This window comes from Chaetodon auriga, chromosome 18 (genome assembly GCF_051107435.1).
Source record: "Chaetodon auriga isolate fChaAug3 chromosome 18, fChaAug3.hap1, whole genome shotgun sequence".
In the NCBI taxonomy this organism is placed as follows: domain Eukaryota; kingdom Metazoa; phylum Chordata; class Actinopteri; order Chaetodontiformes; family Chaetodontidae; genus Chaetodon; species Chaetodon auriga.
Genome location: NC_135091.1, coordinates 6,107,501 through 6,121,648, shown reverse-complemented (window position 1 = coordinate 6,121,648; position 14,148 = coordinate 6,107,501). Strand labels below are relative to the sequence as shown.

General features: G+C 43.6%; 1 protein-coding gene across 27 annotated transcripts in view; it reads right to left on the bottom strand.

The window, feature by feature from the left end:
* The window catches only part of ptprk (protein tyrosine phosphatase receptor type K), a 105,741-nt gene that overhangs the window by 26,184 nt on the left and 65,409 nt on the right, over positions 1-14,148 (bottom strand). For all 27 annotated transcript variants that reach the window (XM_076755449.1, XM_076755455.1, XM_076755454.1 and 24 more), the window contains 11 exons: positions 13,772-13,884; positions 12,720-12,900; positions 4,707-4,889; positions 4,414-4,533; positions 3,971-4,080; positions 3,648-3,849; positions 3,435-3,540; positions 2,956-3,028; positions 2,598-2,720; positions 2,152-2,226; positions 1,957-1,993 (listed from right to left, as the gene is read on the bottom strand). In XM_076755449.1, the coding sequence (XP_076611564.1) occupies positions 1,957-1,993; positions 2,152-2,226; positions 2,598-2,720; positions 2,956-3,028; positions 3,435-3,540; positions 3,648-3,849; positions 3,971-4,080; positions 4,414-4,533; positions 4,707-4,889; positions 12,720-12,900; positions 13,772-13,884 (1,323 nt within the window). The remainder of the gene's footprint in view (positions 1-1,956; positions 1,994-2,151; positions 2,227-2,597; positions 2,721-2,955; positions 3,029-3,434; positions 3,541-3,647; positions 3,850-3,970; positions 4,081-4,413; positions 4,534-4,706; positions 4,890-12,719; positions 12,901-13,771; positions 13,885-14,148) is intronic.

The following is a 14,148-nucleotide window of genomic DNA, read 5'->3' as shown; positions in this document are numbered from 1 at the left end:
GACAGGCACCGGAGGGACTGCACCACACCTTTGATCTACCTCATGGGTTCAGTTTCCTCTGAGCTCACTGGCTCACACGTCTTGGTCGCATTGAAGAAATCGGGTGAACGCAAAATATGCAGCTCCAGTTCTTCTCAGCTTGGCCCTTCTTTTAATTTAATTTACATATTGTTTGGTTTTATTGGGACAGTGTTATCACCTACAGTATGCTCTTCTCCAGTGTCTGTCCCTGGATGGTTTGCTATAAAAATACACAACTAAATCAGCCTTAATGATTAATCCTACTATCGCTGCGGCTGATTGTGCTGAAAATTATGTCACTTTTATTGTCTGGTTTTATGATCCTTTGGCACTTTGAGGTCAAAGCAAGGACCGTCACTGGAGTTCAGAGAGTAATTAAAACTTATATGACTTCTAACTTCTTTTTTGCTTTAACACAATAACACTCGGATTCAGGTAAAATCGGGTGAGGCAGGCAGAGAATACCAGCGAGGGTGAGTAAGGGTAGTTTAAATATTTTAACTTTTGTTGCCCCCTACGATGGAAATTACAACCCGATGTTCACATACAAGGAGAAAATGGGCAAACTGGACAGTGAGAAGCTAATAATTAAGTCATTCATTCATCTAATGATACATCTTGGCAGTGCCTGACTCAACCCAAAAATGAGCACAGAGATGGAGTGTGGGTGGAGCTGAGGTGGGCCGAATGAAGCCTGGTTGCTGAAACCTTGAGGCTAGTCGTCACTGAAAGCAGCCGTGCCCGTAATAATGCATAACTTTAGGCCTTCAATGCAATTCAAACAAGTGAGTTGTATAAAAATTCACCCCTGTACAGTTGACATGAAGGGCAAGTTTATTTGTGCTGTAACGTCGGACGTTTTAATGTGGGGGTTTATGGGGAATGACTCACTTTTGGAGCCAGCCACAAGTGGCCATTCAAGGAACTGCAGTTTCTGGCACTTTGGCCTCATTTTTTTAGCCTGTGAGGTTTCAGCTGAACAAATTACTCAATTAGTCAATTGACTTTTCCAAGCAAAAATACCAAACATTCACTGGTACCAGCTCATTAAATGTGACCTGATATGTGACCTTGAGCTCTGAGAAATCATGTTTTTCACGATTTTCTGACCTCTAACATAAAAAGCGATTCATCACTTCACTGACTGCTGTTTGTCAGACCAGCGTTACCACTGTGCTACGCCTACGTTTCAGTGTTTAAGAGGGAATATTTTACTTTCATTCATCTTTTCAGGTCTTCTAGTTTGGTGTTACTCTTTAATGCTCTCACTGTTTGAAGCTCAGCGGTACCCACCACCACGACTGTCAATTTCATCGAAAACATGCAAATGTATTTTTGGGTTTATCCTTGTTCTAACTCTGATCCATCAGCCGCATTTCAGAAAATCTTTCCTCAAAACATTGTGTGTGCACTTGTGTGTGTGTGTGTGTGTGTGTGTGTGTGTGTGTGTGTGTGTGTGTGTGTGGCTGCTCAGGGATTAACTCCACGCCATTTAAAACCAGTCTGATAATCTATCAACATATGGTTGATGGTAAAAACACGACATTTAGACTGTGTGCGCACACAGGGGATAAATGTGCACACAAACATAACATGAATACGTTTTCTAGGACTGTAAAACATTATATTGTCCCCTGCTAATACTCATAATACAGAAAAATACCATTCTGCACTGAGCTGGCCGTCACAATGGAGAAGAGACTGAGCGGATTATTAACACATTAAGTTATATTGTATGAAAACAGTCTGTAATATCCCCCATTACAAACCAGATGAGCAGCAAAAATATCAGATTAGCAACAATCATGAAGGGACAGTTTGCACTTTAACAGCGGCCTAGCCAAACAGACATAAAAACACTGAAAATATAATTACTCTAATATCGTTAGTGACACCCAAAAATTGACGTGGCATCAGCGGTAACAGTGTTTTTACCTTTAGTAGCCAGCCTCAGACACTGCGTCTTAGTTTCCTGCAGAAAAAGACACAGGAAGAGCGACATGTGAGTCCCACACACTGTATATTAAAAGTTGTGCATGTGTGTTTTAGCTTGAGTACACACAGTGTATTTACCCACCGCAGCTAGCAGGTAAGTTAAGTGTGTCTTCACATGAATTAATATTTATTTACCCTCTCTGTGCTGCTAACAGCTTGAAGGTAGATGTTGTAGTTCTTTCTTGGAGCCAGCGGAGGATTCCAGAAACCCTGGGGATTAAAAGGGAGTGATCAGCACCTCTGGAGGTCACAAATTAACATATCATATCTCGTTTGTTGAGCGTGCAAAGTCAGAAAAACTTAAACCTAAAAAACTTAATTAACATTTCTAAACATCTAGATTTTGCAGCCTTGCTGGAGGTGCTGTACGTGTTCTCCTTGGGCGGTCTGGTATGTTTGGTTATAAGTTTAATTACGGTTAAGAATAAAACTCTTGTATTTCCCGATCACAACCCAAGTTCACTAACATCCCCCCTTGTCTGTTAGCCTTTTTCCTGGGGTTATAGCTATAACCCCAAATGTCACTTGACATTTTTACTGCACTATCCATAGAATATGTAGCTGGGATAAAAAGGGCTTGCCTGATATGTCTTGTTGTCTCCCACAGTGAAGGGGAGCGGCTCGGGCAGGTTGCTTGGGGACAGCTGGGCGGCATAATAATATGGAGATCCACCGCTAGACGCACTGTGGTAGGAAACTGGGACCTGGGAAAGAGGGTATATTTACATTGAAAGAATATGTCTATAACTCTGGCTTACAAAAACAATGTATATCTGCTTTATAAGAGCTGGGATCCAAAGGTCTAACGGTCTATAGAGTCTATATATAATGGTGCATGTTTACTACAAAACTCCTATTTTTTCACATGAAACTCTGCATTAGCAAACAAATACATGTATATTACATAAGTTGCACGGCGTGTAACAGATTGATCGTCACCTCGTAACAGTCAGAGGAGGCTTGACGACGTGTCCGCTGCGGATTCACTTCCTCCACCACGATCTGGTACGCACTGCAGACAAGAACACGAGTTAAATGTGTTATTTTTTGTTTCTCACGATGAATAAAATACTTCTCACGTCTAATTTCAAAGGCGGTTCGTGTCGTGTTTACGTGGCCTTTGCTAATGTAATTACTGTTTATCAACCTGTTTTTGACTAGAACACCTCTGGGTCCACGTTACTCCCACAAAATAACACATTTGGCATAATTACAATAATAACTCGTACTGTAATGCACATTTTGAAGCTTGACCACAGCACTGGTCACAAATACACTTGTAAGAAGAACTACTTTTTTATGTCTTTATGGCTTAAATGTCGCTTTACATTAAGGCGTTACTAAAAGTAAGAAGTATGGACTGTAGTAAGTTTGGTCTGTATACTGTATCTGTACATGTGTATTCATGCATATAATACCTTATAGGTGCTCCCTTGGCCTGGGCAGGTTTGAGGAGGACAGTGATGGTTGTCGCAGTCTCATTCAGAAAAGCCTCTGACCCATCGTACTCATCTATTGTCGGGGCTGAAGAAAGAGTCTGTCTTAGTGTTCGCGTATCAACTTGCTAAGTACCTACATGTGACACAGCAAACAATGTGCGACGATAAAGCTCCCTGAAACTTGTTTTCTACCTGAAATATTAGTAGTCACGTTGAGCGTGGTTGCAGGGCCGAAGCCTTTGGAAGTGGACGCGCGTATAGAGAGCTGGTACGTGACACCCGGGTGGAGCTGGGAAAACAGGTGATGGGTGGCGTTCGAGGGCAGAGACACTGTGAGTCCCGGCCTCTGGAGAGGCACCGAAGGGTCGAATGAGCGCACGCCACCGTAGCTGATCTGGGGGGGGGGGGGGGGCAGAGAGACAGAATCCTGGTTCACACGTTTTCCCTGCTGAGCAGAGTGATAGTCTGGCTCCTACAACAACAACAACTATTCCTGCTGCTTCTGCTAATAGTACCTCATATTGTATGATGACTCCATTGGGCTCAGCTGGCTCCTTCCAGTAAAGCAGGATTCTGTCTTCGAATGGGGTGGCTCTTAGTGACTGACTGGGAACTGCGCCTGGAACTGTTAACACACACACACACACACACACACACACACGGATGACATTACAGCATGCAAGTAAAATTAAGAGCAAAACTCTCTGCTGCAAATAAAGGAGCTAATTCACACATAGTCCTGATCCACGCTGAAGTGATATGTGTATCCCAAAGCTTAATTCACAACATCTGAGCTCTAGTCATGATTTTTTTGGTGCTTTTTTCATGCGCACTTTGTTCCACTTCCCAATTTCTTGCGTGAGCCCTCGTTCTGAAAGCTAACACGCAAACAATGGATGCACGTTTTTCAAAATTAGGATATAAATACATGGATTAAAAAAATGTTTGCGTATCGCACCATCTTCATCGGTTTGTATGATGGTCTCGTCACTCTCTTTCCGTCCCTCGGGATTGGTCAGAATCATCTTCAGACTGACGTTGGTGTAGGGCGGCAGGTTTCCCACCAGGTGGCGTGGTGCTGAGAAGAATAACAGCAAAAAAACCAACATAACTCTTTTATGAAACAACTATGTATAAAAAATGTAATACATTTAGGGCCGCACGTAGTGTGTCATACTCAATGTATAACAGTAAAACTGCAGTACCAGTAATGGAAACAAGGCCTGTATTCATGCTTAAACTCAGCATTACCTTTAGGGTCCATGTCCAAGCAGTCGGCTTTGCTGTGGTTGTTGGCAGTCATGTAATGGTAGCAGATGGTGACATTGAAGGTGTGACAGCGAGTGATGTTGTATCCCAACGATTCCCAGTCCACCGCTATCAGACGGGACCTGGTCTCAGCGATCTTTAGCCTCTTTGGAGTCCGCATTGGCTCTACAGAGAAACAGAGGAGCACACAAGGTAAAGCCAAATGGCGAGGAGCAGATTTCTGACTCGCGTCTGCTCCATCGGGCCTGAGTTCACCCAGTAACCCAACAGATTACTGCCATATGCTCATAAATATGCCATTAGGGGAAAATTATGACCATTCTTTGATGACTTATGTGAAAAAAGAACTTTGAACTTCAAACATATTTACAAAGTTTGAGGTTTCCAATGCAGTGGAGAGTGCTGAGTCGACATTTCCAAGCTGAAACAAGTGGGTTTTATGAACATCCACGTCTGCCTCTCACTGCCGTTCATCCATTCCTCAAACGCAATAACTTCTGCAAAGCACGTCTCTGGTTTCCATCTGTTATGTGTATTCACAACTGTTATTATCAATATAATCTACCCTCTCTTCAGCCGGCCCTGGGCTTTAATTACCTTAACTGGCTCATTTAACTGGATCAATAACCCCCCAGACCCCACCCACCTGCGCACAGACGCACACTCACACATTCACGAGCACAAAACCAAAGCTTTCCTCCTCTGCTTCCCGCCTGCTCACACAAGTCCACTGCATTTCAATGGCACTACAGTCTCGTGAATGTTTACCAACATGTGCTTCACCAGCCATTCAGCACCAAGGGTGGAGCCCCACCTCACACAGAGCAGCTACTCTTCAAGCGGCCCATCCACCTGGAGGGGCTGCGTTTACTGCGGCAAAGCTATAATCTTTAGCAGCTACAAATTGGTGTGTAAGAGTTATTTCTCTATGTACCAAAAGTACCTCTCAAACTCGAGCAGATGTCACTCAATCAGGGAGGCTTTATTATTATTATTAGCCCACATGAAATGTCACTGTATCTACCACCCTCCACCGTCTGCGTGTGGTTTTCTGTCTTTTCTGAGACACTGAATGCAGACTGGTTGGAGACCGGTGAGCTCGAGCTGCTCCTGTGTCTGATACTGGTGCTACTTGCAATTTTAAATGTTCCTTAAGTACACAAGTATTATAAGTAAAATGTACTTGAAGTGCCTAAAATTCCCCCCTGAGAGTCTCATAATATTATACATCATATTTCCCAGATTATTAATCTTACTGGATTAAGGTTTAAGTAACATTTTCCAATAGTGGTGCTGTTGGTTGAGGTGGAACCTCAGTGGCATGAACTTGAAATACTCAGTTGAAGTAAGTAAGAGTACTTCAAATGTGTACAGTACCTGAGTGAACGTAACAACATGGAGGAAGGTTTGGTTCAGATCTCTTTTTTCACTTGATGATTTTAGATTTTTGACAGATTAGAGTGAAATAGGTTATTAAGACCTGCTCAATACTGAACAAACCTTGATTAATTCTGATATTGATCTTGCAAATTGGCTTCAGACACCACCAGACTAAAGTGGAATCTTTTACTGGGCAACCGGAGCGAATTTAATCAAAAGTTTGATTTATTTGTCTTTGTCACAGACTGACAGGTCTTCACTGCCCGTCATTCGCCTGCTGATATTTCTACCTCGGTGTCACTGTAACGTATCTGCTTCCTCGTGTCCTTCCAGGATTTTTTAATAAAAACAGCTCACCTTAAATAGAGATGCAAGTCTCCGGCCAAACCCTCCTCATCTCGCTCTCTGTTTTTCTCTGGGTCTTCCTCTCTCAGAGGAGACAACACAAGGACACAAACTTGTCGCTTCTTCTGACAACCCATTATCTGCCTGTCACTCTCACACACACACACACACACACACACGCACGCACAGAAACTCACAGGCACGTCTCCCACTCGGTTATTACCCAAACACACACACACACACACACACCTGCACACACACACACACGCTTCAGGTTGTGACAGAATCAAGATTAAATCTGGGCAGAGCATGTTTAGCTGTGTGTTTATGTGTGTGTGCTGGTCTCAGTGAAACTTCTCATAATAAGAACGCCTCGTCAAGGGCAAACTCATCCACGCTCACACACACACGCGCGCGCCGAGCTGTAAGCGACACACAAACACGCTGAGGTGTGTTAAGTCATTTCGATGTAAATAGCTCACTAATAAAGAGACATGCAGACGTATGAGAGGAAACCAGAGGAACGACGGAACGGAGGGAAGGTTGTGAAGACGCCCGGGCGGGTAATTGTCTGCTGAGAAAATATTATTGCTCAACTCTGCGCGTGTGTGTAGATGTGTGTGTGTGTGTTAATAGCTGAGGGGTCAGAGCATTTCATTTTTGCTTCAACCTGTTATTGGATGGTTGACATTTAAATAGAGCGAGAGGGAGACCTATTGCTTTCCCAGCCTGTCTCTCCCTCTGTTCCTGTCTCTTCCTCACTTGTCTCGGTGTCTTCCTCTCTGTCTCTCTCTGTTCAAATCAATACCTGTGATCCTCACCATAAACCTGGCTATTAAGACACACACACACACACACACACACACACACACACACACACACACACACACAAACGCACGCACATACAGGATAGTGTAATAAATTGTATTGATTTCAGGGTCTCTTGATGATAACACTGCTTCACATTGAGACGGTCTTCAACATGGAATTAAAACAAAATATATGACTGTCTCTCTCTCTCTCTCTCTCTCTCACACACACACACACACCTGCATTTCAAAACCCCACCCCGCCCCCCGACCCATAATGCATTGCTGCTTATCTTTGTCTGTTTACTGTAGGTAGTGAAAGAGGGTGAAAAACAAGGTAGGAGGGGGAGCAAATGAGGATATAGACAAATACAAGAAAGAAAGAAGGAAAGAAAGAAAGAAAGAAAGAAAGAAAGAGAAAGAAGGGCAAAGAGAGTAGCATAGAAAATGAGTAAAGAAGAGTGTAAAACCAAAGCAATGCGTGGAAAAATGAAACAGGGACTGGAAGGAGCGAGGGACTGATAAAGGGGGCAGAGAGAGAGAGAAAGATGAGAGAGGGAGGCCGAGAGGAGGAACGGGCAGAGACGATAACTAGTTTGGAACGCGGCCAGAGTCAAGCGGGACCAGGTCCAACGGTAAACCACAGAGGCTGCCTTGTCCCTTTCCCCTCCTCCGGTAGACAGACAAACGGCTGGATTCATGTTGGAACTAAAAGGCTTTGTTCTCCACAGATGGAGCTTTGAAAACAACAACAATACCAATAAACACCAACAATAACACCAAGGACGGCAAGCTTCATATCAGCTGAATCCAGAGGTTGGAATTAAAGAACGGGAAACAAAAGGAAAGGAAATGAAACTAAATGAAATAGAACTATGCTGAGGGCAAAAAAAACAACAAAACACTGTGCCCCAATATGAAGCATTAGGAAGAGCCAAGAAAAATACAGTAAAAGACCTTAAAGCAGGAGAAAGAAGCTTAAAGAGAAGCAGAGAAGAAACGAGGTAAAGAAAGGGGAGAGAATGGGGGGGGGGGGACAGAAAAGGTTGACAGGAGATGCAGCTAAATCCAAGTTAATCTGTCCAATTAGTTCCTGGTAATCCTTCCACTGTCATGAGGAAGACAAATGAAACTCCGGTTATTCATCCTGTCGCTCACTCTCTCTCCGCATGCCTCCGTCTCTCTGCGGGCCAGATTTAAGCGCATGAAAGATGCAGATGTGCGCTGCGACGTTCATTCAATTTGCACTTGCAAGCGACGCGGAATTTGATTCCGCTTTGCCTGAGCGCCGGCTAATTATGAAATCAGCGAGCGGGACTTGAGTTTCAAAAAATGGTATATAGGTGGTATGGATGTGCAGTGTGTGCGTAAGTGGCGCCACTTGTCAGAGATCAACAAGCTGAGGAAAAAGAAACGAGTGAAGTACCAACGCTGAGAAACATTCACAGGCACAAAAGAAGAAGGCTGATGAAGGCGAGGAGGTGAAAGTCAGCTGAAAACGCGTTCTTTTAAGTTATCTCACAGCTCAGGTAGACTCTCTTTTTCAGTAACGTGACCTCTGCTCTAAAATAAACGGAGAAGCCGCACCGCGAAGTCTCTTATTCAGAGATGACACGTGCAAACACAGTTACCGTCAGGAATAATTAAAACACAGCACGGCCTGATCATGGCAATACTCCATTAACTGACTTACGAGTGCAGTTAGGTTCATTTTCTTATATTCTATCTATGGTATTTGTCTGTACATGTGCCTGAAATGTGCCATGTGCGGCACATAAACTCGACTAACCTCGCCGAGAACGTCAGCAGCTCAGTTCAGCTCACCGCCGCAACTGCGTCCTTTTCTGAAAGGCCTATTTTTCCTTCTGAGAAACATTTTATCTTTGAACTTTATTTTTCCAGCTCGCCCGCACGCTTTTTTTTAAAGTTTATCCACATTCGATTTTAAGGTTCCCCTTTCCCGGGTCCACAAATCTGTGATTCGCCTCCTAAAAGTGGAGAATCATCTACGGCACAACTGACCCTCGCTAATTAGTCGACCTTTGTGAAACCACACACACACACAGAACGTCACACACAGCAGACTGCGCCGTAAGTCTCCGAGCTGCTGTTTCAAGGCCCCGACCCTTAAAGCGTCGTACTGCTGACTGCGTGTGCATGTGTGCGTTCTCACATACATAAAGAAGTACATGTGATATATTGTGTGGGAGTCCTTCAACATCTGCGCTTGTGTGTCTGGAAATGTGTGTTTTGTGATTCCATTCTTCCATTAATCCAAGCGATGCTGAGTTTGTGCAACATCTGAGAAATACGGTGACTCTCTGAACTCTGTGTGTGTGTGTGTGTGTGTGCCTTTCCCTCCATCTCGATACCTCTTAGTGTGTGTCTTTTCTGTGTGTGCTCATGCCTGTTAGTGTGTCTCTGTGTGTGTGTGTGTGTGTGTCTAACCTGCCGTGACCAAGAGGTTTTCGGCAGAAAATTCAGGATTTGGATTAAAAGCTACTTCATCACCTTCTTACTGTCACACACACACACACACACACACACACACACACACACACACACACAATCACACACACTCTAACTCTTCACTTCAAGTTGATTATTTTTCACCCTTCAGACAAGAGCAATAAATCACCACAGAGGAAAAATCGAGGAGTGCGAGAGCGAAGGAGAGACAGAGGGAGCGTGAGAAAGAAGTGGAGATACAGAAGAAACGGAACAAGTGCAGAGGAGGAGATGAAAGGACGAGAGGAGAGGAAGAGATTAAATCCTTCCTGTTATCATATCAGTTGCTCTGCAGCGTGTGTGATTTCTGCTCTGTATCTTATTAACTTTATTGGTTTTTAATTAAACAGTGTTTTGTGTGGTGACATGCTTGGGTTTATGCCTGCCGTTTGTGCACACAATTCCCGGCGCGAGTGTGTGCGTGCATGTTTTCATTATTTTGCGTTGAGCTAAATATTCAGTAAACTACAGGTGGTGGGATCAGACAAACCTAACCAAACAGAAAAAGCAAAGGAATCATTACCATTTAAATAACATTTCTACCGTGTGTGTCTGTCTCTCTTCTCTCTCTCCACAAACGCACACAAGTTCATCTCTGTGCGTGTGTGTGAGTGTGTGTGTGTGTGTGTGTGTGTGTGTGAGTGTGTGAGTGACCTTTGTCACACTGAAAACAAAGAGAGACCAGTAGGGTGATTCCTCAAAAATAATAACAGACAGAAGACTCCTCCAGTAATTACTGCTTAGCTTCATTACGTGGTGACGTCTCTGTATGCTGAATATTCAGATTACTCACAGTATAAGTATGTCATATTTGAATTTTATGTACTTATTGTCACTGGAAACAGCTTGTCTGGCTTTATACAAAGGCAGCAAAATCTCACTACCTGACACACTATATCACATTTTTATGTATTTTATCAATACATTATTCTTTCTTGTTTCTTATTATCAGAAGTCGGTCCATTCAGTCCAATAACATTGGAAAGATTTGTATGATTTCATCATGTTATCCCATTCATGAGTGCAGGGAAGAAGTGTAAGTGCCAAGAACTGCAGTTCCTCGTCTGACCACTTGAGGCTGGCTCCAAACACCAGTCAACCTCCATAGAGCGCCGTATTAAAATGCCCAATGTTACAGCAAAAAATGTTCAGAGCCTGGTAAAAAAGGAAAAACTAAACTGTGCGGGGGTGAAGTTTGATTCAACTCACTCACTCAAATTACATTAATGCTCAAAGTTATGCTTAATTATGGGCGTGGTCGCTTTGAGTGACAGCTAGCCGCTCAGTTTCAGCAACCAGGCTTCCGTCAGCCCGCCTCAGCGCCACCCTCGCTCCACCTCCTTCTCCATTTTTGGATTAGCCGGAAGTTTACAGTCTGTGGAACCGACAGGAGAAGGACTCTGGTGCACATGCTCCACGAGCCCAAACACACGGCAGCATGAGGACGCCTGCAGGGTACGAGCTCAGCAGGCAACCTTCACAGGGATGGACGGTGCACCATGCTTGAACCCAGTCCTCTGTGATACATCAGTGACCCAGCCAAGAAACAGTCTGAATCATAAGACTATGTGCTGTTTTTTTATTATTGAAATGAGCGGTATTGATCTCCTCATCTAATTCTCAAATAGAAAAGTAAACAACAGTATTTCCCAAAACATTGAACTATTCCTTTAAATTCTATTCAACAGGACAGAGAGCAGAGATTATTCTACTTGTTTCCTGGTCAGAGGACAAAAATGATCCACATACACAGAATCATTTAGCGTAATTCTCCAAATTCACGACCATATTGGCCTGCTTTGGTCTGATATCAACACCCGACGCGGATTACAATGAGTCATTGTGTTTAACCCAAATGTGTTCCTGCGTGAGTGAGGACAAGAAGATTAATTTCCTCTTCCTGTCAAACAGGAAACTGTTCAATACACGAGTCGCCTGAACAAGTCTATGACTTCCTCTCTGTCAATAAACACACACACATGCAGATTCAGTCTCTCTCTCACACACACACACACACACACACACAGGTTGCGAGACATCAGTCAGGCCCGGTGGTTATGAGTTTTCATCTCTCTTTCATTTTCATTCTCCAGTTTCATCATTCTCTCGCCTCTCGCGCTCTCTCCCCCCTTGTATTCTCTCCCCTCTTTCTTCTCCAGCCTTATTGTTTTCCATCATCTCTCCATCGCTCCTTTATTCTGTTTCTCATTCAAGCTCCCTGCTTTTCTTTCTGTCTCTTTCTCTCTCATATCAAGCCTCTCCCGCTCGCTCCGTCTCCCTCCCTCAGGCTAGCTGTGTTTATATTTCGGTCGTTTATTTCTACAAATGTCAGACAGTGTTTCTGCCCTCCGTCTATTGATCCACAGAGAGAGAAAGGGATGAGGGGAGAGAGAGGCAGGGGGTGAGGGGGAAAGGCAGCGACAAGGAACGGAGGAGAAAGAGAGATATGCAGAGGGAGGAATGGGAGATATAAGTATGAGAGAGGAGGAGGAGGAGGAGGAGCGGCGAGGAAGCAGGAATGAGGTGAGAGGAGGAAAGAAAAAGCAGGAGAAAGAGGGAGAAAGGTGGAGAGAGCCTCCAGTATTTTAATCACTCTTTCTCTCAGATCACTGAGCAGCCATGGACTGACTCAGGCTTTCCCCTCCTTTCTTCTCCGATTCTATTCCTCGCTACGCCTCTCCTCTCGCTGCCAGCTCACACTACAAATATCACTCCACCGGCTAAAATATAGATACCAAGACAAAAAGAACAACAGCAGACGGACGGATCGATAGACAATCAGACAGGCAGAAAAAAGCCGTGTCTACAAGCAGACTCCACCAGAAGTTCACTGCCTTTTTCTTGTAGAATCATATTTCAAGTGGAAATACAGGTTTATAATCGACCGTCGTTACAATAAAGAGTACGCAAATGAGTCAAAATGTCATTTTTCTGATGGAAATCTTGATCCTACCTGCACATTTGGTCCGGGTAATGAGCGGTGGTCCAGGTTTGCCGGTCCCCCCCTCTCCTGGTCTGGTTAGTAACACTCTGATCTCGTACTCTGTGTCTGGGTCAAGATGCCATAACTTATAGTTGGGAGAGTTCACGGCGTGAGTCTCTGTCCAGCTGCCTGATGTCATACGGTACTCGACCTAAAGGGGAAAAAATGTGACCGTTAATGTTATTGGATTATTCAGTATTAATCAGAATTTACTCTAAATATCATTGTAAATGTCAAATTATGAATTAAAAATACAGTTTTCAGATACGATACATCCAGTCAGAACGATGCATCGATCTTAAAGGAACAGTTCGACGTTTAGTCAACCAGCAGAGACTTCAGGAGGTTACTGGTCCCAGTCGAGAGAAAGTCCAGCACATATAAAGCAAACTGTAATTTTTTGCACTTTGGCTTTTGTACAGATTAAACAAAGTAGATATAAAATCTTAATTAGTGAGTTTCAGAGGTACTGTTAGGCGGATTTTATTCCCGTTAGACGGAGCCAGGCTAGCTGTTTCCAGATTAGATTTGTCCATAATTACCACTCTGGCCACTGCTGAAAGAAACACTTTGAGAGTTTGGGAAATACATTTTGTTGCTTTTTTTTTTTTTTTTTGGCCAAGAGTTAGAAGAAATGATCAATATAAGTCTCATGCCTTTGCTAAAAAGTTACCTCCTGGAGCCAACTAGCTTAGCTTAGCATAATGAATAGAAACAAGGGGAAACAGCTAGCTTGGGTCTGTTCAAAGTTACCTCTAAAGTTGACTAATTAACACATTATATCTCATCTGTGTAATCTCTATACACATTAATTTAAGACACAGCCAGCTTTTTTCCACTACTTTGACTGTTTATGCTAAGCTAACTGTTTGCTGTCTAAATATTTAGCGCACGGTCACTAGAGTGGAATCAAACTTCTTTGACAGGTTTGTTTAACACCTGATTTACAGTGGCATCATACAGTGTTGTTATACATTCAAGCCACTGCTTAAAACCCATACAGAGTCTCATACTGAACATACCTCTTTCAGGATAATAGGTCCATCTCCAAATATGGAGTTAGCATTCAGCTGGATCAGCAGATATGTGGGGCCGACGCCGAGCAGCTGGGGTGGGGCGATGGGGTGCGGGGGCTCTGAGGAGAGAGAACAATTAACAAGATCATAAAAAGGTTTCAAAGTGGCCGACAAGATGAATGAAACACTAAAACAAGGTCACGGCAGCGCAGGAGGGGGCAGCTGCACAAGGAGACGCTGATGCAAAGCCTTGTTAGTGTAACAGCTGACCTGGTATCTGTGAGCCCGACTGCATATTTTAAACAAACTACCAATAAACAGGGACAACTTTACTAATGGAACAGATTATTAGGGACATCCTAACGAGTAGCTGCTGCACTGAC